This window comes from Mercurialis annua, linkage group LG6 (genome assembly GCF_937616625.2).
Source record: "Mercurialis annua linkage group LG6, ddMerAnnu1.2, whole genome shotgun sequence".
NCBI classification, from domain to species: Eukaryota; Viridiplantae; Streptophyta; class Magnoliopsida; order Malpighiales; family Euphorbiaceae; genus Mercurialis; species Mercurialis annua.
In genome coordinates this window covers 44925832-44950706 of record NC_065575.1, presented here as the reverse complement: position 1 = coordinate 44950706, position 24875 = coordinate 44925832, and the positions used below count along the sequence as shown (strand labels likewise).

The following is a 24875-nucleotide window of genomic DNA, read 5'->3' as shown; positions in this document are numbered from 1 at the left end:
ACGCACAGCCTATCAGTTTACTCCATTTGAGTTATAATTTATTGGTAATTTTATATTTACCGCGGAGATGAAAATCTCGATAAAAGAGGTTATACATAGAGCTTTTTATATGAAATACTGTTTTTTTTTCAATATTAACTTTTTTTTTCTTTTATACTAACTTTTAAAAAAAATTATTTTTTATATTAGCTTCCATTTTCCAACAGTTTTTTTCATCATTTTTGATTTTTTTCACCATTAGAATCGTGCATTAAATATTTATCACATATTTTAATTTTAATTTTTTAAATTTTTTTTGATTTTTTTGATTTTTGACTTTTTTTTACTGTTGATGTTTTTCGTCAGTTTTAATATCAACATGAACGTAACACAAAATCAAACATATATAATAAACTAACTAATTTAAAATTTTCAATTTTTTTTATACTAATTTTTATTTTTTTCAATTTAATTTCAGTTTTTTTATTTTATTTCACATATAATGTGCTATTTTTCGTTAATGATAAAATCAACTAAATATCAATATAATATCAACACAATATCAACATAAGATCAACATTGTAACATTACAATAATTTAACATCATCATTTTCTTCTTCACCAATGTTAAAATCAACAAAATATCAACCGAAAATCAACACTATATCAATACAATAATTCAACTTCATTATTTATTTTCTTCTCCGATACTACCATATTATTATCTAGTCTCAATTTAATTTAATTTAATTTTTTAATTTATTTTACAGACAATATTATCTTATTTGCCAATGTTAAAATAAAAAAAAATCAGTTGATATCAACATAAAATCAACAATACAGTGACATTATAATAATTCAGCAATCAATCATCATCAACAATCGTTCTGCAGAATAAAAAAAATGCATAAACAAAAGAAAAATGTAAAAATAATAGAATTTTATTCTATATAATCACAAAATTATTCTACATAACATAAAATGAGTATTAGATCTGAAATCAAAACGATAAAAGAAAAATGACGGCGAGACGAAGACGGAATGGCAATAACGCAACGACGAAGCGAAACGATAGAAACGGAACGGCGAGGCGTTTTGGTGCGAAGAAAAAAGGTGAGTTGAGAGAGAGAAATGAGAGAGAAATCTGAGGGGAGATAAAATAATTGTAATTATGAGTGTTTGTGTTATTAGGAATCTATTTATATGAATGGTATAAAAGTAATAAATTTTACCTTACATGGTAGTTTTGAAATATCAAACATGGACCAGTATAAAAATAAATTAAATCTGAATGTTGGTTATTTGAGTAAAAAACCCACATATATATATTGACTTCTTAACCATTTTATGGAGAGAGAATTAGTCAAATACCTAATTAGGCAGAATATTTGCAATTCCTAACCCTTTTTTAAAGTATTTATTGTTGTATTCTAGCGTGTCCATCAATTACTTTTTTACTCTGTTTATAGTTTTTATACCTTAATTTTACTCCATGTATTTTCCTTTTAACAAACTTCTTTTTCTCCTTCTTCTTCAGTTTATTCTCAAAAAAAAATTAACAAATCAACAAATCAATTTTAATCTTCAGCTCATAATATCAAAAAATTAATTTCTGCAATTTATTACTAGTTTCAAATCTAGTTTCGAATCTGCTCGAATTTTTAATTCGTAATCAAATTGCTTCAAAATTCACATGGAATTCAAATCCAACGATCATAACTTTCTCCAACATTAAAGAAAACTGTAATTTTTTTAATTTATTTGTTCTCATTAAAAATCTATTAAAAATGGTATCAAACAGTTTCAAACACAGTTTCAAACGGTTCAAATAATTTTTAAAAGAGATATTTATTATCATTTAAAAAAAATTATACAATGGTTTCAAACAGTTTACAAGCGTATCAAACAGTTTTAAAAAACATAGCTTCAAACAGTTTACAAAAGTTTCAAGCAGTTTACAAAGATTTCAAACAGTTTACAAAAGTTTCAAACAGTTTATAAAAGTTTCAAACAATTTCATTAAACACAATTTGCAACCTTTATCTAAAAACAGTTTCAAACAATTTAAAAATGTTTCAAATAGTTTACAAAGGTTTCAAAACAGTTTAAAATGGTTTCTAAAAATACTTTCAAACAGTTTCAAAAATAACAGTTTCAAACCGTTTACAAAGATTTTAAACAGGCTAAAACAGTTTCTAAAAGCACTTTCAAACAGTCTAAAAAACAACAGTTTCAAAAAAACAGTTTCAAACCGTTTACAAAGGTTTCGAACAGTATATAACAGTTTCAAAAAAACAGTTTCAAACGATTTCTAAAATTAATTAAAAATATTTGAAAAACAGGTCAAAATATCATTAATGAAGAAAATGGCGATTTTTTAAAAAAAAAAGTTGAAAAAATTTCCAGAAAACGATACTACAATAATGTAAAACAACATAGAAAGAAAAAAAAAAGAAGAAGAAAAAGAAGAAAAAAAAGTTTCTCATCTATCACCCATTATATTATCTCTTAAACTCTTTCACAATCACAAACTTTCTCACATAAGTGAAACTTTGTCTTATATTTCATTTATATAATGTGAAAAAGAGAAAAAAAAAAAGAAAAAAAAGGAAAAAGATGAAGAAAGAGAACAAAATTGCAGAGAAAAGGAAAATAGGAAGAAGAAAAAGAAGAAGGAGAAGGAGGAGGAAAGAGAAAAAGAAGAGAGAGAAAAAAAGTTGCAGAAAAAAGAAGAAGAAAAAAACGAAGAAGAAGAAGAAGAAGGAAGAGAGGAGGAAAGAGAAAAAGGAGAGAGAAAAAAAAAAGAAAAAATGAGATATGTGTGTGTTCAAAAAGAAGGAGAGTAAAAATGTAAATCAGTTATTTTGCTAATTAGAGTACAACTAAAAACAATAGAAAAATAGAGTAAAAAAGTAAATTTTTGAAATTGAGATATTGAGAACAAATAAGTTTTAAAAAATAGTTTTTTGTGCAAATTTCTCTTTTATGAACCATTGAAGGTTTAATTGGTTTTTGGGCTTTTACCGTCACCGTTAATAAGAATCAATGTTGATATAGAAAACTTTTGATCTTCAATTTTAAACCAGTAAATTGTTTATGTCTTGTTTGGTCAACACTGTCAATAGTAGGTAATTATAAACCTCTATCCAATTACACATTCGTTTAATAAAAAATAAATGATAGTTACAAGTGAAATGGTATCCAATTTAATAATTTTTGTTATTTCTAACGATTCAAATTTATCTTGTGATGCAGATATCACACTAGAACCTCTGTAATTTAAATTGATGTTATGTCTGAAAAATGAAGAATAATAGTCTCAAAAAATATATAAATCATACCAACAACAGATATTCATTCACTAAAATTGATAGCTGTGTTGATATTGATTTTGATCAAATTAATTGGTATTCACCTTCATTGTTTTATATGTATAGTTTATGAAAATATAGATTGGATTAATGATTTTTTCATTAAATATGTGAAAAAAAACAAAAAAAATAGAAAATTATTAATAAAATTAGCCAAATGACTCAACAAATTTTTCTCCATTATATTTTCTTGTAGGCCTTTCATTGGCCCCTTTGGAATTGAAAGTTCTGAAATTGCACACGTTCTAGGCATGAATAAGATGTTATGTTGAGAAAATTAGGGAAAACACTCTATTTTTAAAATAATAGTAAATTATACCTCAATAAGAAAAAGATAAAAAATATACCCCATCTTTTTAATACTTTTATTTTTTTACTCTAATGTTTTTTTTATTATAATAATACTTATTTCTTATTATTTTTTTACTCTAAGAAATTTATTTTTACTCTCACATGTATTTCTCCCTTTTTTCTCTCTCTCCACTCTCTCTCTTTCTTCTTCTCCTCCATTTTTTCTTCTTCTCCAATTTCTTCTTCTTCTTTATTTATTTTTTTCTTATTATCACGCCATTGTTCCGCCTTCGCCAATCCGTTGTTGCTCCGCCTTCGCCCCGCCTTCGTTTCGTCTTCACTCCGCCGTTCTTCTACATTTGAGCGATTTTTTTAACTCGTGGTAATTATTACGATTTATTTTAACTCTCGGATCTAAAATAATTGTTCTTAATTTTTTTTAGTTTAAGATCTGAAAATCTGCATTAAAAATAATTTTATGATAAAAAAAATGATTTTCTGCAGAAAAAACGATTTTCTGCAGAAAACAGCGCTTGATTATCATATTGTTATCACTATGACGTTATCATATCATTATCATAACACTGCAGAGAAAAACGATTTTCTATCAAAAAAATGCTTGATTATCATTCCGGTATCATTAACGTTAGCATAACTGTATCATAACGTTATCATATCAATACCATAATATTACGCGGTTATGATAATAATATGATAAGGTTATGATATAGTTATGATAAAGTACGTCATGATAATGTTATGATAATAGTTTTTGATATTGTGATGATAAAGTATATTGTGATAACGTTATGATAATAGTATGATAAGTTTATGATAAAATGTTACGATATAGTTATGATAAAGTACGTCATGATAATATTTTATGATAATATTATGATAATATTTTATGATAATATTATGATAATGTTATGATAATTTTTATAAGATTAGGTTATGATAATAGTATAACAAAGTTAATGATAATAGTATGATAATGTACGAAAAATAATTTTTTTATAGAAAAATTATGTTACCGAGATGATAATATCACTGCTGCTTTTATAATAATATTATGAAAAAATTATTTTTTTAACAGATTGTTTTTTTATATCTTTAAATCGGTGATTAAAAAATTGTTCTTAAATTTTTTCAGTTTAAGATCTGAAAATCTGCATTAAAAATGATTTTATGATAAAAAAAATGATTTTCTGCAGAAAAAACTATTTTCAGCAGAAAACAGCACCTGGTTATCATATCGTTATCACTATGACGTTATCATATCATTATCATAACACTGCAGAGAAAAACGATTTTCTGTTAAGAAAAATACTTGATCATCATTTCAGTATCATTAATGTTAGCATATCTGTATCATAACGCTATCATATTAATATCATAATATTATACGGTTATGATAATAGTATGATAAGGTTTATGATAATATATTTTTGATACTATTATGATAAAGTATATTATGATAATGTTATGATAATAGTATGATAAAAGATTATGATATAGTTATGATAAAGTACGTCATGATAATTTTATGATACTGTTATGATAAAATATATTATGATATGATAATTTTTATAAAAACAGATTATGATAATAATGTGACAAAGTTAATGATAATAGTATGATAACGTACGAAAAATAATTTTTTTACAAAAAAATTATGATACCGATATGATAATGTCACTGCTGCTTTTTTAAATTTAAATCTGAAAGATCAAATTACGAGATAAAAAAATGATACGTAAATGATTGTAAATTTTTATAATAAAATCGCAAGATTGAAGATGACAAAAAATTGAAAGAAAGTGAAAGTGAAAAATGCAGGAAGTGGAAGAAGAGAGAAAGAAAATAAGAAAGAAAAAGAATAGAAGTGAAAAGAGAAAAAAAAAAAGAAAAAAAATGGAAAGAAAAAAAAAGATAAGAAAAAAATGTCAGGTTTTGCGTGTGCAGGTGGGTGGGTGAGAGAGTATGGGTGAGAGAAAGAGAAAGGTCATGTCAAAATGTATGTGTCATTCAATTAGAGTAAAAGTACAAATTTTTATAAACAGAGAGTAGAAACACAAAATTAATAGAAACGTGATGTATTTTTATTAACTTTTCCACATTGATGTATTATTTATAAATATTTTTACATTTTAGATAAATACATAAAAAGCCCTAAGATGTTTCATTCACTTTCTTGTCATATTCATAAGGGTAATTTTCAATGATTAATAACTTTATTTTATTTTCTAGAAGATTTTTAACTCTTAATTTTGTTATACCATTTTAAAAAGATTTAATAGCAAAATAAATTTTAAAATTTTACGAATTATTATAATATTATCTAAGTTTTTTAATTTTGGTAATAATATCCCAAATGTAATATTTTATTGCAGTTCTAGTCAATGTTTTATAATGATTTAATTGTTTTAATTTTTAGTTGAACTTATAAATCAATTCCATAATTAATAAAACTTAATTTTCAAAATTTAAAGTTTAACTTTTAATATTAATAAAATTAAAAATAATGTTAAAATCTAATCTTAAATTTTGTAATTTTTCGGTGGTTAAAGCACAAAAAACAAATTTAAAACTGAAAATAAAAAGCAAATAAAACTAATAGATTATAGTGAGGTGAAAGGTTAAAAGACTATTGATTAAAAAATAGTTAAAATTACAATGAAATTTTAAAATTAGGATATTATTAAATTTTTAGACAAAATTATAAGTATCTTTAAAAATTTAAATTTATTTTACTATTAATTTTTTAAAATATTTGGCTTTCAAACAACTAAAAACTTTAGCGAAGAAAGCCAAATTTTAAAGGACATGCGTCAAATTTATCTCTCGTAACACATTGGTTTTTTCTTTACAAAGCTAAAAATTCATTAAAAATGTACAAGTACAAATTATGAAAGTCATATCACAACTCATATTATGATCTTTCACGTTTGAAAAACTAAAAGCTAAACAACAATTCCTAGATAAGCAAAAAATAATCGAAGGGGAGAAAAATTTGTGACATGGATCCTGCATAAACTTAACAAAGATGAAACTATGTTTCTCGTAGACGGATACTTGGATAGTTCTTCTTCGATTTTGCTTTTAAAATCTCTCTATCCGGTTGAGTCTAGCATTCCGGTCTTCATCTTCAATGAATTCTTAGTAAGATAAACCAACAAACCACCCTATTTTTAGATATTCAAGAATTTAAATCGATCTTCAAAACTCTCTTAATATAGATCTACAAGAATTTTGAAAGATTTAAAAAAAGCCCTCAAATTTTTAGATCTTCAAGAACTTGTACAGATCTAAAAAACATTCTCTACATATTTTTTAGATTTTAAAGACATGGATCTAAAGTCTGAAAATCCATCAAATACCTTGTTCGATCTAACAAATACAAACCCAAAAAACCTAAAATTATTCAAACATAAAAAATTATAAACTGAAATCAAAAATTTCATAACAAAAGCTTCAACCAACAAAAGTAGATCTATACTCATTAATTTTATGGGTGGAGAGAAGATGATTTTCCGGTTAACCGGAAAAATCATCTTCTCCCACCTTTAAGAAGAAGATGAAAAAAGACTTTTTTCTTAAAGAGAAGGGAGAGCACAATATTTTTAGAGAGAGACAGACTTTTAACACATCAGCTTAGAAATATATTGGTTTTCTCTATTGCAGAATAGATTTGTTTTTTTTATTTCTTTTCCATCAGTGAAGAAGTTCGTTTCTCTCTAATGGAGAAGACGAAGCAACATCTTTTTCGTTGAAGAAGACGAATAGATTAGAGAGCAACGATGGTCGAAGTGGAAGAGCAGAAGATGACAAAAATTCAAAAATTCGAAATTGCATTTTATTTTAATAAATACGAAGTCTGAAATAAAATATGTTTTAATTAAATTAATTAGAATATTTAACCATTATATAAAATAAACTTGGCCTAATTACTTAAAAACACCCCAGCTTGAATTTTTTTTTCGTTTATACCCCGACGTAGAAAATTTTTCAATTATACCCTATTTCGGGTTTTTCATTTTCAACTCTACCCCCACTAAGGGTACAATTGATAATTTGAATAATTTATGGATAAAAATGTTAATAACAACAAATAGAAGGATTATATCGTCTTTTTTCTTATTTGAAAAAATATAAATAGATCCTTTAACTTTTAAAATATTTAAATAAATCCTAATCATTAATTAAAAAATTAAATTATTTTTTAAAAAAATCTGATCTACCATAATACTTCTCTGATTTAAAAACCCGTCATTAAATAGTTTTTTTAAAAAAAATTAATTTTTGTGCTCCTCCTTCCATGGAAGGAGGAGCTGCGTGCTCCTCCTTCCATGGAGGAGGAGCTGGAAAAAAAAATCGGATTTTTTTTAATTATTTTAGTTATGTAATTTTGTTAAGTTTTTAAATTTTGAAGAAATTAATGATAATTAATATAAATTAAATAGTTATTATTAGTTAATTTTTTTTAAAGAAGATGGTATTTTTGTATAATTAATGACATTAATATTTAATTAGAATATAAATTAAAAATAAGGGACTATTTTAATTTTTTTTTAGATGAAAAAAGAAAAATTTAGTACTTCGGGGTAGAGTTAAAAATGAAAAACCCAAAATAGGGTATAATTGAGAATTTTCCTACGTCAGGGTATAAACGAAAAAAAATACAAAGTGGGGTGTTTTTAAGTAATTAGGCCAATAAACTTTGTTTATTTCTGCAGGAGGATGAGAGTATTTTAAAAAAAAAATTACAACCAATATCTACAATATCCAAATTTGGATTTATATCATTGTGGCTTAAAACCATTGGCAGTTATTTGAACATTAAAAAAGTTAAATTGTCTTTTCATTAAAATTGGAATTATTTTTGGTGTGGAAATAAAGAACAGGGATTGGGGAACTCTATTTATCTACTTGGCATGGGTCCCATTTTATGTCATCAATGGACTTGCTCTGAATCAATTATGATTACTGCTTCCCTACTCCTCTTATTCTTTGTCTTGTTCCTTGATTTTTTTAACAAATTTTATCTCTTCCTTTCAAATTTCCTTTTTATAAACTATATTAATTTTTATAATTTTTTTGTAAATTTTTTGTAAATTTTTTAATAGAAATATAAATTTATAGAAAAAGAATTAAATAATATTTGGCATACTTCAAAGTAAGTAACAATAAACATAAAAAAGTATAATTCTATTTAGGTATACAAACAATTTAATCTTAACCAAAATAAAATATAATCATATTCAGTTATCAAGTATTATAATATTATTGAATTGTGGGTTTGGTATGATGTTCTATCAAAAGTCCACTAAATAAAATGAAATAATTAAAAATTTGAATCATATTTTGTTTCATCTTTTATTGCTTCTTTTTTTTATCCTTGGTTGGGGGATATGAACATTTTTTTTTTAAAAGTGATATTTTTTATAATTTTATTATACTTTTGAGAAATTGAAAGTCAATATTTTTACCAGAAAAGGATTTTCTTCTAGAAAATATAGATAAATTTTAATTCCATAATTGTATGGACTGCATAAGATTATAATATTTTTAAATCTAATTAATTGATTGGTAAAATAATATTTTAATATTTAATAAACAAAAGATAAATTTATTTCAATGAAAATTTAGTAAGTAAACCAAATAATGATATCACTATTCTATAAAATAATAACGTTTTAAGTAATTTATTTTGCCAAAAGTATACAAAACCTTTTTTAATTGAAAAGGTAAACAAATTTAAGTAAGTTTTTATTGTATTATTGAAAATCTTTGCTAAATAATATTGAATATATTAAATAAAAACGTCTATATCATTATTTTGTATTTCGATTATATTTTCATATGCATACATAATGTGGCGAAGCCACTTGAGAAAAATAGTGATCAACTGACCATTTTTTTAAAAAAATTATATTATATTATATTATATTGTATTATATTTGTTTATCATAAGATAGAAAGTGTATCGATAAAAATACGAGCAATATAAGAATGAATGAGACTCTCATCGAGAACAAATGAGTCATTCTAAATAAATGATCATTATTACAAAACAGTTATTCATAAAGATCTTAAGCTATCAACTAAGCTACCTAATTATGTTTATAGTGCACAAATCAGAATGTTAAAAAAATTGTCACTCTATGATTCTCAAAAAAAAAAAATTGTCACTCTCCAACATTTCTATAATCACTAAAATATACTATTATAAAATTAAATGAAGATAGTCTATCAGTAATAACTCCCATATATATATATATGAAGTTCCATTGTTTTTATCACAATTAAAAATATCAAATTATAGCCAAGATAAAATTATAATGACATGTGCCTTATATGTTTATTTTATTTTATTTTATAAAATTAATGTTACTTTATTTATTTATTGCCATTGCATACCCTAAAACTATTGATTTTGAAATTCTAACATTATCATTCATAATATTGATTGAACAATATAATAATATTATTTTATTTTTAAAAAATAAATATTAATTTATTATTTTCTGACAAATTTATAATTACTTTCATCTAATAGTATAGTAAATTAAAAATAAAATAATCATAGAAAAAAATTTGCTTCACAATTTTTATTTTCTTAAAAATTAACACTTATATTTTGATAAATTCAATTCAATTTAAGTCAAGGTGGTGCCCTAAAAAACATTCAAAATGCAAAATCCAATTTGATAATCACACAATCTAATGAGATTCTTTAAACATTCAACAAAATAATTGAATATTTATCTATTCAAAATTTTGATTACCATTAATAAACCCTTTTTACCGTTGATAATCAAAGTAAAATTAACTAAATTCTAAGGAAAATAGCAAAGAGTGTGACAGGTGTCAACCACATAATGGAGATTACACTAAGTTGATCAATGGAATGGGCACCAGTATGTCGTGTTTTAGATTTTTGCTGAAAAACAAAATGAGTAAAGGGCAAAACTAGTCCTTCAACTTGTGATATGAGTTTAAATACTTAATTCTTACATTTTTAATCAATTAAGGACAAAATTCTCTATTTTTAAGATTAATTAAGAACAATAATCTTTATTTTTAAATCAAATGGATAAAATTAAGTCATTCCAATCTCTAAATTCATTCATATTGTACAATTTTGTCCTTAATTGATAAAAAAATCAAGAGCAAATTATTATGAGGTCTTCATATTTGTCATAATTCACATTTCAGTTTATCTTGTTTGAAAATCAAATAATATGGTCCATCGCTTTTGTTTCTGTCAATGATTTAGTCATGCTGTCTATTTTTTGTGTTAGTCAACCGAGTCAACAAAACTATACGGTTTCTCACTTTTATTTCTGTTACCGATTTCGTTTCTCACTTTAGTTTCTGTTAATGATTTTGTCCCTCATGTTTGAAAATTGATTTACATTTAAGTTTTTTGACTAACACAAAAAAATGGACAGATGGATTAAACTGTTGCCGGACATAAAAGGGAGGATCATATCGTTTAACTTTTAAACAGGAGGGATAAAAGTGTAAATTATGACAAATATGAGGAGCCTCATATTTAACCTCTAATGTATAAAAGTGAGCTATTTAACCTCTAATGACAAATTGAGGGACTCAAATTGACCGTTTGCTTAAAACAAGAGAGAAACAACAAATTACAGAGAAGGAGAAGACTATGCATTTACTATGATTTGAGACCCAATTTTGGTTCTCTATTTGAATAAATAAATTCCATAATTTAATAAAAATATTAATTTGGTAGGTATAAATAATATTCTTCTTAAACAGAGTTTGAACCAAATTAAACTCGTAACTCGTTTTCAACGACTCTTTCATTTTCAACATTCTTTCTTTATCTCTGCCTCGAACCATCTCTCTTATTTCATTTTTCTCTCTGTTTTTCCTTTCCTTTAAAACCCTTAAACACCATCTTCATAATTGGCTGAGTTTAGCTTCCAAAGTTTTGAAAAAAGCTCAGTTTGGTCCTTCTTTTTTCTTCCTGACTCTGTTTTTTGGTCATCTTTTTAGCTGATTCTTGTGGTTTTTAAGGTAATTGTTTTTTTTCTTCTTTCGGGGTTTGGTGCTAATATGCTGAATTTATTTTGTGGTTATAAGCTTATAATCTGCTGGTTTTTTTGGTGGTAATCTGCTGAATTTTGGTTGTTTGGTGATAAAGTTGCAAGCTTTACGTGTTATTTGCAAAGGGTTCTTTTTTTTTTAATATAATTCGGGAGTATGGAGCGCTCGTAGGAGAAATTGAATTCACTATTTTAGCAACAAAGTAGATTGCTGTTTAGTGGTTATACCGTTTGAGTTATAGCTCTTTGATTTATTTGTAAAGAGTTAGCAGCTGATTAATAACGTAAAACTTAATTAAGTTTTTTATTAGTAAATGAAGCAACTTTAATTGTTAAAGTGTTTCTGTTTTAACCTTGAGTAAATTATGAATAAACAAACGTATATGAAATTTGTGGTGGAATTCTATTTTGCAAAGTAATTGGAATTCTTTGTTTGGATGTTGAGAATCTACTTTGCTTTTGTTTATTTCTTTATTGTAAGATTCTAAAGTCTCTTTTAAGCTGTCTGAGAAAATTTATATATTTGTTTCTTTACTTTTCCTATTTTCTAGGAAAATCCTTTTGTTAATTATTAATTCTTTTTATATGTATATAAGACCTAGATCAGTTTTAGATGATATAGTATCAGCAGTGAATTATATGGTGTATCACTTTTTGCTGATCAAAATTTGAAGCTTTTACAAATTTTCAATGGCTGTTTTGAGCAGTTGGTTTGATAAAAAAAACTGAGTGTATTGGCTGTGATATGTATGAACAATCACATTTGATATATAAATGTTCACTCGTTGAATTTTACATGGAATGGTGTATGGAGATTAATCTGGGATGCGATTGTTGAAGTTTTGATTTATATTATTGCAGATAGTGACTTGTTTTCTGGGATTTGACGGCGGATTTAAAAAGCGACCTGCAGACACTTTACGCCCAACCATTCCGATAGTTGGTTGAAAAAAATTCAATGAGTAATCTCAAGTTAGGAGTGGAGGTTGTGGGTGCGCACGACCTTATGCCGAAAGATGGACAAGGTTCAGCCAGTGCTTTTGTGGAGATTCATTTTGATCATCAGAAGTTTCGTACTACGACTAAAGAACAAGATCTAAATCCTGTGTGGAACGAGAGTTTCTACTTCAACATCTCCGATCCAAACAACCTATCGAACCTTGCTCTTGAAGCTTATGTATATCAGCACATTAAAGAAAACAACTCAAAGTCTTTCCTTGGCAAGGTTCGCCTCACTGGAACGTCGTTTGTCCCCTATTCTGATGCTGTTGTCTTGCATTACCCTCTGGAAAAACGAGGCATTTTTTCTCGTGTCAAAGGCGAGCTTGGTTTGAAGGTGTTCTTTACTGATAATCCTTCGATAAGATCATCAAACCCGCTTCCAGCAATGGAATCTTCTCTGTTTTCAGATTCGCGTTCAACCCAAGGCCAAGCACAAGAACAGCAGATGCCAAGCTCAGTCCAAAAATGGTTATCCGGTGACAAGGCTGACTCGAGACATACATTTCATCACCTCCCAAAAGCCGGTCAGCAACCCCAGACACAGGTTCAGCAACAGCAACATGTCCCTGTAGCAGCAGCCCAGGAAGCAATGAGTTTTGGGGCTAATGAGATGAGATCTGAACCTCAGGGTCCGAGAATCGTCCGCATGTTCTCTGATTCGTCAGCACAACCTACTGATTATGCACTTAAAGAGACTAGTCCGTTCCTTGGAGGGGGACAAATTGTCGGAGGGCGAGTCATCCGTGGGGACAGGCTTTCCGGTACTTATGATCTTGTTGAACAGATGAAGTATCTTTTTGTACGGGTCGTAAAGGCTCGTGATCTTCCGAGCAAGGATCTTACAGGAAGTCTTGACCCATATGTCGAAGTAAGAGTTGGAAACTACAAAGGAACTACGAAACATTTTGAGAAGAATCAAAATCCTGAGTGGAATCAAGTATTCGCCTTTGCAAGGGACAGGTTGCAGTCATCTGTGCTAGAAGTTGTAGTGAAGGATAAGGATTTGGTGAAGGATGACTTTGCCGGAATTGTAAGGTTTGACATGAATGAGATTCCAACACGGGTTCCGCCTGATAGTCCACTGGCACCAGAGTGGTATCGGCTTGAAGACAAGAAAGGGGAGAAAGGTAAAGGGGAGCTGATGGTTGCTGTCTGGTATGGTACACAAGCTGATGAAGCATTCCCTGATGCTTGGCACTCGGATGCTGTTACTCCTAATGATAGTTCCTCCACTTTCGCTGCACTTATACGCTCAAAGGTTTACCATTCTCCCAGGCTATGGTATGTCCGAGTTAATGTGGTTGAAGCCCAAGACCTTGTTATTCACGACAAGAATCGGTTCCCAGATACTTATGTTAAGGTACAGATTGGCAACCAGGTCTTAAAGACAAAGATGGTTCAGAGCCGGACTATGAACCCGGTATGGAATGAGGATTTAATGTTTGTTGCTGCTGAGCCCTTTGAAGATCATCTTGTCCTTTCTGTTGAAGATCGTGTTGGCCCCAATAAAGACGAGAGCATTGGTAAGGTGGTTATACCTTTAAACACAGTTGAGAAGCGTGCTGATGATCGCTTTATTCGTAGCCGGTGGTTCAACCTTGAAAAAAATATTTCAGCTGCCATGGATGAACATCAGGCTAAGAAAGATAAGTTTTCTAGTAGACTCCATCTTCGAGTTGTACTTGATGGTGGGTATCATGTATTGGATGAGTCGACTCACTACAGTAGTGATCTTCGACCAACAGCAAAGCAGCTGTGGAAGCCATCTATAGGTGTTTTGGAGCTTGGAATTCTGAATGCTGACGGGCTTCACCCGATGAAAACAAGGGACGGGAAGGGTACTTCTGATACATATTGCGTGGCAAAGTTTGGCCAAAAATGGATTCGTACTCGAACCATAATCAACAGTCTTAGCCCGAGATACAACGAACAGTATACTTGGGAGGTGTATGATCCTGCCACAGTTCTAACGGTGGGAGTTTTTGATCATAGTCATATTGGTGGTTCAAATGGTAATAATAAGGATGTAAAAGTTGGCAAGGTTCGGATACGACTTTCTACTCTTGAAACTGGTCGTGTTTATACACACTCATACCCGTTGTTAGTGCTTCATCCTTCCGGTGTCAAGAAAATGGGAGAGTTACATTTGGCAATTAGATTTTCGAACATATCAATGGCAAACATGATGTATCAGTACACACGGCCCCTTTTGCCGAAGATGCATTATGTAAGGCCATTGTCTGTGATGCAGCAGGACATGTTGCGTCACCAAGCTGTCAACATAGTGGCAGCTAGGCTTGGTCGCTCAGAACCTCCTCTCCGGAAAGAAGTTGTCGAATACATGTCTGATGCGGACTCTCATCTCTGGAGCATGAGGCGCAGTAAGGCAAACTTTGCTAGGCTGATGTCAGTTTTTTCCGGATTATTTTCCATTGGAAAATGGTTCGGTGAAGTCTGCACTTGGAAAAACCCCATCACGACTGTGCTAGTACACCTCCTCTTCGTGATGCTCGTGTGCTTTCCGGAACTGATTCTACCAACCGTGTTTCTATACATGTTCCTTATCGGTCTCTGGAATTATCGTTTCCGACCAAGATATCCTCCACACATGAACACAAGAATTTCTTGTGCAGATACCGTTCACCCTGATGAGCTCGATGAAGAGTTTGATACATTTCCAACAACGCGTAGCCCTGAGATGGTCCGTATGAGGTACGATAGGCTACGTAGCGTGGCTGGGAGGATCCAGACTGTGGTAGGCGATGTAGCCACCCAAGGAGAGAGGCTACAGTCTCTATTAAGTTGGCGTGATCCTCGCGCCACAACTATATTTCTGACTTTATGTTTTATAACTGCTGTGGTGTTGTATGCGACACCATTTCAGGTTCTTGCTCTTGTTGCTGGTATTTACTCTATGAGGCATCCTAGATTCAGGCATAAGACGCCATCAGCTCCGATGAATTTCTTCCGTCGTCTTCCAGCCAGGACAGATAGTATGCTGTAAATTCTTAAACTTGAGTTTTCATCTGTGTGTCTGATCTGGGTTTTGTTTGGTAAAAATGCTTGTAGAGCTTCATTTGCAGTCTTCTGCATATTCTGTTTTGTGTTTTTATTAATGGAAAATGAATGAAATGTATACATACTGGTAATTTAAGAAGTCAATTATTGTAAATTTTATATTTTCCAACCCTCTAATGACTCAAAAAGGTTGCAAATAGCAACCTTTGCTTATTTTATCAATTCGAACTAAATTTTTAAACTTTAGTTTGATTTGATTTGATTTTTTTTTTGAAAATTATAGCCTAACTTTAAAATATGAGTGAAGTTCTTTTTTTACTGAATTTTGATTGAAATTCATAATAGTGGTAATCTTTTTGAATTTGTTTTATGATTAAAGTTAGATTTTAGATTTAATCCAATATATGAAACAAAACAAAAAAGAAAAGAAATCAGAAGCCAATTAAAGTACAAATACACTGAATTTTTAAAAGTTGCAAAAGCAGAGGTTACAGGGCATACATATCAACCTGATATAGAAAAGCAGTAACTTGCATAAGAAGGTACACATATATAAAGAACTCAAGCATCAGACCAAGAGATTTCTAACGATCCAACATCATCAGGATCGGATATTCCTAAACCGCTCCAAACAGCTTTCGAGGCATCGACAATGTTATTCGGACAAGGCGGCTGATAATCATGATCAGAATCACATCCCATAGTAGAATCACATTCATCAACTACTTTAGCCATAACACTTTTTCCATTCCCATGGATATTAACATATTTCAAGCACCTACTCATGTTATTAAACCACCCTGTAGAAAGTGCTACCACCAGCTCATCATCCGAATGATACTTATTATCGCATTCTGATGGCCCGCCACCGTCCCCGCCTGCTGCAAAACTGTTAATTGTCATTGTTGCTGTAGTATTTCCGGTCACCGGAGGTGAACACTTGAATGTAGTGTACATTTTGCCTTGTATGCAGCAATCCGAATCGTTTTCTTGATTGCATTGGCCCGGAGGCGGCTTTGTACCTCGAATTGCGCCGCTAGGACTGCAGGATTGAGACTCTGCAAAATTGGAAACAAGAATGAGAAAAAAGGAAATTAGAAGAATGTTGGACATAATTTGATTTTTCATTTTTTTTGTTGCTTCTGTTTTTCTGTTTCTTCTGTATAACAGACTTGTTTTTATGATGGTTTTGTTGTGGAGGATACTCAATAAGACCAGGATTTTATATAGAGAAGTGTGTGAGCTTCTGAAAATTGCAATTGATTAATCTGAATAAAAACAAAGTTTAGTTCTTTTGAATTAAAAAAACATTACCCATTTTGTGACTGGTATAAGAAAATTTTGTGCAATTCTTTTTTTATTTTAATGATATAAAGACAAAGTTTCATTCTTTTGAATTAAAGAAACATACATTGATTACATTAATGTATCATATGATAACTAGTATAAGAACCTTTTCTGCAATTATTTTTTTATTTTAATGTTGTGTAAGGTTTATAAATGGAAGATGGAGACAAAATAGAGTTAAAAATTTCAGAATCATGGATTGATTCTGCGTTTTTTTTCCTAGAGCGATTGCATTAATCATTAAACAACATCAAGATAAAATTCAGAATTTACGAAGCCGAGATTTATATATTTATCGGAGGAAAATACCATAATTTTTTTGCTAGAGTGAATTATATTTGTCCATTCATAACTAAAGTGGAAAATTTTGTAAATACATCTCTTGAATTAACTACTAAATATTTGACCAAATTGCAAAACTAAACGCCTAAGTTTTTAGAGCGAAGATGTGAAAATTTTACAAGTTAAACTCAATATCACTAAAATGTTGAATTAATTGTCATTAAGCTGCAAAATGAGTACAATCCATAGGTTAAATGAAGTGAGAAATGTCTTTCCTTAGAATCAGGCAGCCTGATTTTTGTTAGGCAAAATAATAACGCAGACAAAAATAATTATGTATTGATAATATAACAATAAATAAAAACAGTAAATTTAATTGAAAATAGAAAATACAATCTTGCAACGGTCTCTCAGGACAAAACAAAACATAACAACATTATAGCATTGTTCTCAATGCAAAAGCTAGCTATTGTCGCTGCATTTGCACAACTTTTAAGGTTCTGAGTTGAGTTTTCATCTATGTGGCTGATCTAGGTTCTGTTTTGTGAATGCTTGTATAGCTTCATTTGCTGTCTTCTGCATATTCTGTTTTGTATTTTTCTTGATGAAAATTGTATGAAATGTATGCATAATTTAAGAAGTCAATTACTGTAAATTTTATAATTTCCAACCCTCATTAATTATTAGATTACTGGTTGATTTGAATAACTTTCTTGATTATAGCCTATCTTTAAAATATGAGTGATATTTTTACTGAATATTGATTAAAATTCATAAAAGTGGTAAATATGAGCTCGTGTATAGTTCATAAAAAACTAAACAATATGAAACGAGATAAGAAAAGAAATCAGAAGCCAATTAAGGTACAAAATACACTGCATTTTTACATAGAAAAGTTCCAAGTACAGATAGATTACATAGCATACATAACAACCTGATAAAGGAAAGAAATAACTTGGATAAGAAGCTACACATGTATATATAAAGAACTCAAGCATCTGACCAAGATATATCCAACGATCCAACATCATCGGGATCGGATATTCCTAAGCCGCTCCACACAGCTTTCGAGGCATCCACAATGTTGTTCGGACAAGGCGGCTGATAATCATGATCAGAATCACATCCCATAGTAGAATCACATTCATCAACTACTTTAGCCATAACACTTTTTCCATTCCCATGGATATTAACATATTTCAAACACCTACTCATGTTATTAAACCATCCTGTAGAGAGTGCTACCACCAGCTCATCATCTGAATGATACTTATTATCACATTCCGACGGCCCACCGCCGTCACCGCCCGCTGCAAAGCTGTTAATTGTCATTGTTGCTGTAGTATTTCCGGTCACCGGAGGTGAACACTTGAATGTAGTGTACATTTTGCCTTGTACACAGCAATCCGAATCGTTTTCTTGATTGCATTGTCCCGGAGGAGGCTTTGTACCTCGAATTGCGCCGCTAGGACTGCAGGATTGAGAGGCTGCAAAACTGAAAACAAGAATGAGAACAGAGGATATTAGAAGAATGTTGGAGATAACTTGGTTTTCCATTTTTTTTCTGTTTGTTCTGTATAACTAACTTGTTTTTATGATGGTTTTGCTGTGGAGAATACTCATAAGACTAGGAGTTTTTATAGAGAGGTGATCTTAAATTTGCAATTATTTAATCTGAAATAAAGATCTTTTTAATTAAAGAAACATAATCTTTCATCCAATGACTAATATAAGAACATTTTGTGCAATTCTTTTTCTTTATTTTAATGTAGTTAAGTTTTTTATATGGAGGATGAAGACAAAATACAGTTAAAAGTTGAGATTAATTAATTGATCGTCTCATATGGAGGATTCTGCATTTTTTTCTAGAGAGACTGCCAGCATCAAGACAAAATTCAGAATTTCAACTAAAATACGATGCCATAATAATTTTGCTAAAATAATTAGATTTGTCCATTCATAACTAAAGTGGAAAACTTTCAAAATACATCTCTTGGATTAACTACTAAATCAATTACCAGATTGCTGCAACTAAACACCTAAGTTTTTAGAGAGAAGATCTGAAAACCTTACAAGTTAAATTGGCTATCACTAATATGTCGAATTAATTGTCATTAAGCTGCGAAATGAGCACAATCCATTGTCTGCCAAAGGTTAAATAAAGTGAGAAGTGTCTTCCCCCGGAATCAGGCAGCCCGACTTTAAGCCTCATTGGCGGACTTGAGAAGATGAGATTCCGGTGAGTGCTGAAAAAGCAGAATATACACATCATCCATGAAATGACCAATCTGAATTATTACCCGCGCATCAAATCAATGTCCATATGTGCGTTGCGCATGTCAACAGGCTGTGGAGTGGGCCATAAACCGACTGATGAGTTTGGAGTAAGGTTCTGAGTTGGTGGAACGTTAGGCGGAGATACGGGATTCTCAACTGTCTGATGGTCATCTCTGGCCCCATCGGAACCTTCCACTTTCTTGTTCTTCGTCTTTGAACCACCCCATAAGAAACTTCCCACTATCACCTAATGAGATATCATATTAATCATGAGTGAAAACCGCCTGAATCACACTTAAATTTATTGTGATTCGAAATTTAAAATGCAAGAAGCCAGGTTAAGTTCAGATATTTCATCTTATCGTCGAGAAATTTCTACAAGGTAACAGAAAAGATTTTGATCATGAAAGCTAGATGATGGAAAAAAAACGAGATACCTGAACAGGGCTTGCAGCAATAAGCACACCGCCTATTCCTCCACCAATAACACGACCATCAGGACTAGCAAGAGAGGCACTTAGCCCACCTGTTCGATGTTGGGAGCCACCATTATTAGTTACCAAGTAAGAGCCCGACAAACATAAAATTTCGAAGCGCCCCTGCAGATCAAACCGAAGTAGTTTAGATTTCAACAGATATGCACAGAGGATAACTAAAAAGAGTTGAAAATTAAAAGAGATTCAAAATCAGGAAGCTAATGTTACACATATCAGTTGAAGCGGATAGCTTTTGCAAATTGAAAAGCGTTTTCTCAAGTCCGATGACTGTTTGAGCTATCAAATTCTGACTGTAATATTAATAGTATTGAGCTATTAGTTTTTTTTTTAGCATATCTATGGGTTTGGCCTATAGGCATAAATATCTGAATATTATTGATGTTTAAACAATACATGCGAGTAAAAGTATTATATGCGGCTATAATCAATAATTATTCCAAAGACAACTTTGGAGAGAACAAAAAAGAGAGTAAGTTTTAGAGGTTCAGACCTCATATGTGACAGTGCCCCCTGAAGTTGATGGCTGACGAAGAGTCACAGTAGAGACAGCACCATTTGCCGATAAGATGCATATAGCTCTTGGTCCTTGCTGTGCGAAAGACACAATTTTTGTTGCAATGTCCTACACCAGAAATTGAGCATTTTCAATAAAAAATTAAAGCAATGCTTCATTATTTTGAACTATAATTAAGAATTTCTTTTAAGAAAAGGCATCATACTTCTCCGACTGCCATGGTAATGATATGTGGAGTAAAACCGATCCCAGCAGAACCCGACAGCCATGAGCCTGGCAAAACAGTTACAGTTTACATCAGTTAACATACCAACAATAAGTGTATCAAGACAGATTTTTACATAAATTATGTGTTTAAGATAAATTTATCAATTCATGAGAATTTCACAAAGCAGAATCATGCTTCTAAGCTCCAAGTCGAGAACCATCAAGAATAAACACCTACAGTGGACATTGCGTAAAATAGATTTCAGCAATGACAATCTAATTTGTACTAAAAAAAAGAATTAATCAATCATATTGGTTCATGATAATAGAAAGCAAGCATGTAAATATGCAAATTCTTGCTAGCATGGCTAAGATAGTCAAAGTCAACAGTTTTTGCAAATCCAAGCATGTTTAACTCCAATGTGATCCTCATCGTCCCCGATAGATATTTATGGAAGTTACTGAAAATATCATCATTCAAATTGTTCATCTAATAAGATTAGAAAGCAGATACGCAGGCAATAGAAGACATAGGAAATTTTACTGAAAAATCTCCGAACAAGAAAATCTCAATAGTATTTACAACAAGTCCAACATTTCTAACATTTTGTTTCCGCTTTTGTAAACACTTCTAAGACTCTAAAACTTTATATTCCAAACTTGTATATTTGTAAGAAATATCGTTTTGTCATTTCCTATTTTGGCCTTTTGAGATTATAGCATTACCATTTCCGTACAACATAGCCACCAAGCTATAAACTAGTTTAGTTACACATTCATCATCTCACACAAAGCAATAGTATTTCCACATAGCTACATTGCATGAGAACTTGTCGAGTCTAACATATAAACATTCCGTTTCCGCTTTAGAAAAAAGCTTCTAAAACTCGAAATTTTATATTCCTAACCTATACTTTTATAAAAAATCAGGTTTCCCCGATTTTGGTTTCCCCGCTTCCAATTTTAGCATTTTCCTTCCAATGTAGCATAGCAACAAAGCAATAAACTAGTTTAGTCACATACTCAACATCTCATCATGTTCCATCAAAATATAACATAAATAGCAACATTTTGAAGGAATGTTACCTAGGGAAGCTAATTGTTGCTTCCTCCCAGTCCCGGGAGGCCGGCCTCTACCCCGCTTCTGGGTCGGGGTGATTGTACCAGGATGAGTAGACACCGAGGGCGATAATGCCAACGAGACACTCCCATCCGGTCCATATTTCCGGGGCCTTCCTCTTTTCCTTTTTCCAGACTCACCAGATGGTAAAGCCACAGCTGGTGCACCACCAGCATTGACACCATGAGGTGAAACCGCTGCTGAAATTTCCATAGGTAATGTAGATCCAATTGTATTCCCTCCAACATTAGATTGAAATGACATATTTGTAGCACTTAAAGGATTAATTCCTGATGAAACATTTAAACCAGCCTGTGTTCCAGGCCCACTCATCCCTCTCTGCATGTAGTATGAAGCAGAGCCAGACATTGCCATAGCTTCCCTTCGATCCATGCATTTACTACACGTAACACTCTCTCTTAACCAAAATCAAACCAAATTCTCTTATCTTTCCAACAGTTCAGTCCAGCAAAAACAAAATTTCATAAAAATGCACAATTTAACATGAAAAATGTAGCTAGATGAAGCTGAACCAAGCTCCAAAAGACTCAAAATCACACTCAAAGCACCATACAGGATCTTGAATTCAAACTATTAAACTAAAAGATAGGACTTTCACAGAAAAAATTCACAAAACACCAACACTTAGAACTTAAATTTAAAATATTTTTACAGCTGACCAAACTAAAATTTGTAGGGAACAAGAATAAAGACTTGATATTGAAGACAAAGAACTAAAAACAGGTCCACAGTTCACCAAACTATTACTCATCATAAACCTTAAACAACAAGCATCATATTCTAAGCTAAAAACAGTTCCAAAACAATGTTGCTAAACAATTCAAAAACACCCCAGTTCTTAAAAGTTGTAATGAATAATGGGTTTAAAGGTCGAACACTTTTGAACAGAAAAAACACAATCTTTAAGTAAAAAAAAAAAAGAACTGAGTAGAGGTTTAAAGTTGGAAATAAATAAAAGATGAACAGTTTTTAGTGAAGAAAAATAAGGTGGAAACTGCAGAAGGGTACAGATATAATGGTGATATGAAGTTATTACACACTGCAAAATTCAATTTAAGAAAGAAAAACGAAGACTTTGACTAATAATTTAAAACTAAAAATTAGAAAAAGTTGAAAACTTTAATATTATTGCTGGGAGTGATGACGATTTGCATAACTGGGTTTGTAAAAGTGAGGGAGCGAATGCAGAAGTTGAGTAAAAAACAAAAACTTGAGCAGAAGCGCTTTTTTGTTTGGATAAATACTCTATTTTTAATTTATTTTGAATATATTAATGATGAATCAAATACGGCCGACTCTGATTTTTTTCTTACCAACGATGAACGAACACCTCCAGCGCGTGTTTTATTGCTCGACTTTATCCAAAACATCCTAATCATATTTGCATTTTATTAAAAAATATAATAATTAATCCCAAGACTGGTAAGGCGCTTTTCTAACTTAAGTGAGGATGCGGATTTGAACCGTATTTATATATGAATCCGTTTAAAACTTGGGATCAAAGCATTTCCTCATGTAAGGGACTTATCCGGCTCAAAAGAGGATTAATTTGAATATAGAAGGCTTAAAAGTGTCGTTTTATAGTTAGAATCCATTCCTCATGATATTACTAAAAAAATTTGATATTCGGTCTAAAATTTAATTTATAATGTGTAAAGGTTATAGAGAAAATTATATGTAGTATTTATTTTTGAAAAATAATTCTAAAAATACATGGTCAATGAATTATGTGGTAATTTCTTAAAATATATGTTTCGATAACTTATTTACACTTTTACCTGTCAAGTTTTGACTTTCTCTAACTTTTTTTTATTTACGAAAAATATTTTTTAAAAAAAATTATTGCTATCTTTTTCGGTTTTTAATTTTGGTTTTTTGATTTTTTCGGTTCGGTCGACCGAACCAACCGATTGCACAGCCCTATTTTTCAGTTTTTAATAATTTATTCTTTTTTTATAGATTTTTTCCTAAATTTTTTTTATTTTTTTACAGTGTATATATAGTGTATATATAGTGTTTTTATAGTATAAGATTAGTGCATATATAGTATATATATAGTGTATTTATAGTGTATATATAGTGTATTTATAATGTATTTATAGTGTATCTATGACATTTTGTAGTGTTTTTGTGGTCTATACCATGAAAATACTGCAAATACACCGTAAACACTGCAAATACACCATAAACACTGCAAATGCACCATATATATGCTAAAACATGGCAAAAATACACCAAAAAAACATATATGTCCCGAAAAACACCAGAAATACACTATAAATACACCAAAAATAACTAAATGTAAATATATTTTAAAATTACTACAAATGCACCATAAATTAATTTGTTCTTTAATAAATCAGTAGCAATAAACAAATCTATGAATAAGAGAAAGATAAAATAAATAATTATATGAATAATAAAATAATTTTATAAACAAAAAATTATAAATTTACAATAATTTATTTACAAAATGTTTAAATCATTACATAAAAGCTAAAAAAATTATACAAATCTAAAAACGATTTGAGAAATCCATATCACGAACGGAAGAGACGAACGGAAAAACGACCAGAAACGACGAAAAATTCATCGGAAGTAGACGAACGGGAAAAAAAACAGAAAATACGAATGAAAAAGTAATTAGAGGAGATAAACTGAAAATCAAACGAAAAAGAAGAAAAAAAAAGAGAGAACTTTGAGAGAGAAGAGAGAAAAAAGAGTGGTTATATAAAAATTTAAGTTAAAATGAGATAAGACTTTTATATATAGTGGGTATTTTTATAAATAAATTAGAAAAATAGGCATTGTAAGAAATAAGAGAAAGATGAGTAAAAATGCTGTAAATATTTACTAAAAACAAATATTTAA

General features: G+C 30.2%; 4 protein-coding genes across 4 annotated transcripts; 1 reads left to right on the top strand and 3 right to left on the bottom strand.

The window, feature by feature from the left end:
• The first annotated feature begins 11444 nt into the window (after positions 1-11444).
• On the top strand, positions 11445-15893 carry LOC126686746 (FT-interacting protein 3-like). The gene is made up of 2 exons (XM_050380972.2): positions 11445-11690; positions 12581-15893. Exon 2 carries the CDS (start codon positions 12678-12680, stop codon positions 15723-15725), a length of 3048 nt encoding a protein of 1015 aa, XP_050236929.1. The 5' UTR covers positions 11445-11690; positions 12581-12677; the 3' UTR covers positions 15726-15893.
• A 288-nt stretch (positions 15894-16181) lies between these two features.
• On the bottom strand, positions 16182-17017 carry LOC126687240 (kiwellin-1-like). The gene has a single exon (XM_050381719.2). It carries the CDS (start codon positions 16865-16867, stop codon positions 16301-16303), a length of 567 nt encoding a protein of 188 aa, XP_050237676.1. The 5' UTR covers positions 16868-17017; the 3' UTR covers positions 16182-16300.
• A 1209-nt stretch (positions 17018-18226) lies between these two features.
• On the bottom strand, positions 18227-19203 carry LOC126687239 (kiwellin-1-like). Its single transcript, XM_050381718.2, has one exon. It carries the CDS (start codon positions 18923-18925, stop codon positions 18359-18361), a length of 567 nt encoding a protein of 188 aa, XP_050237675.1. The 5' UTR covers positions 18926-19203; the 3' UTR covers positions 18227-18358.
• A 94-nt stretch (positions 19204-19297) lies between these two features.
• LOC126687238 (AT-hook motif nuclear-localized protein 9) lies at positions 19298-23217 on the bottom strand. The gene is made up of 5 exons (XM_050381717.2): positions 21950-23217; positions 20862-20929; positions 20633-20764; positions 20083-20244; positions 19298-19892 (listed from the first exon to the last, which is right to left on the bottom strand). Exons 1-5 carry the CDS (start codon positions 22374-22376, stop codon positions 19665-19667), a joined length of 1017 nt encoding a protein of 338 aa, XP_050237674.1. The 5' UTR covers positions 22377-23217; the 3' UTR covers positions 19298-19664.
• Between the last annotated feature and the right edge of the window lie 1658 nt (positions 23218-24875).

What these genes read in the sequence shown, in the direction of transcription:
- LOC126686746 (XM_050380972.2), top strand. Translation starts at nt 12,678, where the DNA reads ATGAGTAATCTCAAGTTAGGAGTGGAGGTTGTGGGTGCGCACGACCTT.
- LOC126687240 (XM_050381719.2), bottom strand. Translation starts at nt 16,867, where the DNA reads ATGAAAAATCAAATTATGTCCAACATTCTTCTAATTTCCTTTTTTCTC.
- LOC126687239 (XM_050381718.2), bottom strand. Translation starts at nt 18,925, where the DNA reads ATGGAAAACCAAGTTATCTCCAACATTCTTCTAATATCCTCTGTTCTC.
- LOC126687238 (XM_050381717.2), bottom strand. Translation starts at nt 22,376, where the DNA reads ATGGATCGAAGGGAAGCTATGGCAATGTCTGGCTCTGCTTCATACTAC. An exon ending in GGGGCACTGTCACATATGAG is followed by an intron (nt 20,245 to 20,632) that starts GTCTGAACCTCT and finishes TTTGATCTGCAG; the next exon opens with GGGCGCTTCGAAATTTTATG. An exon ending in TTGCTGCAAGCCCTGTTCAG is followed by an intron (nt 19,893 to 20,082) that starts GTATCTCGTTTT and finishes ATATCTCATTAG; the next exon opens with GTGATAGTGGGAAGTTTCTT.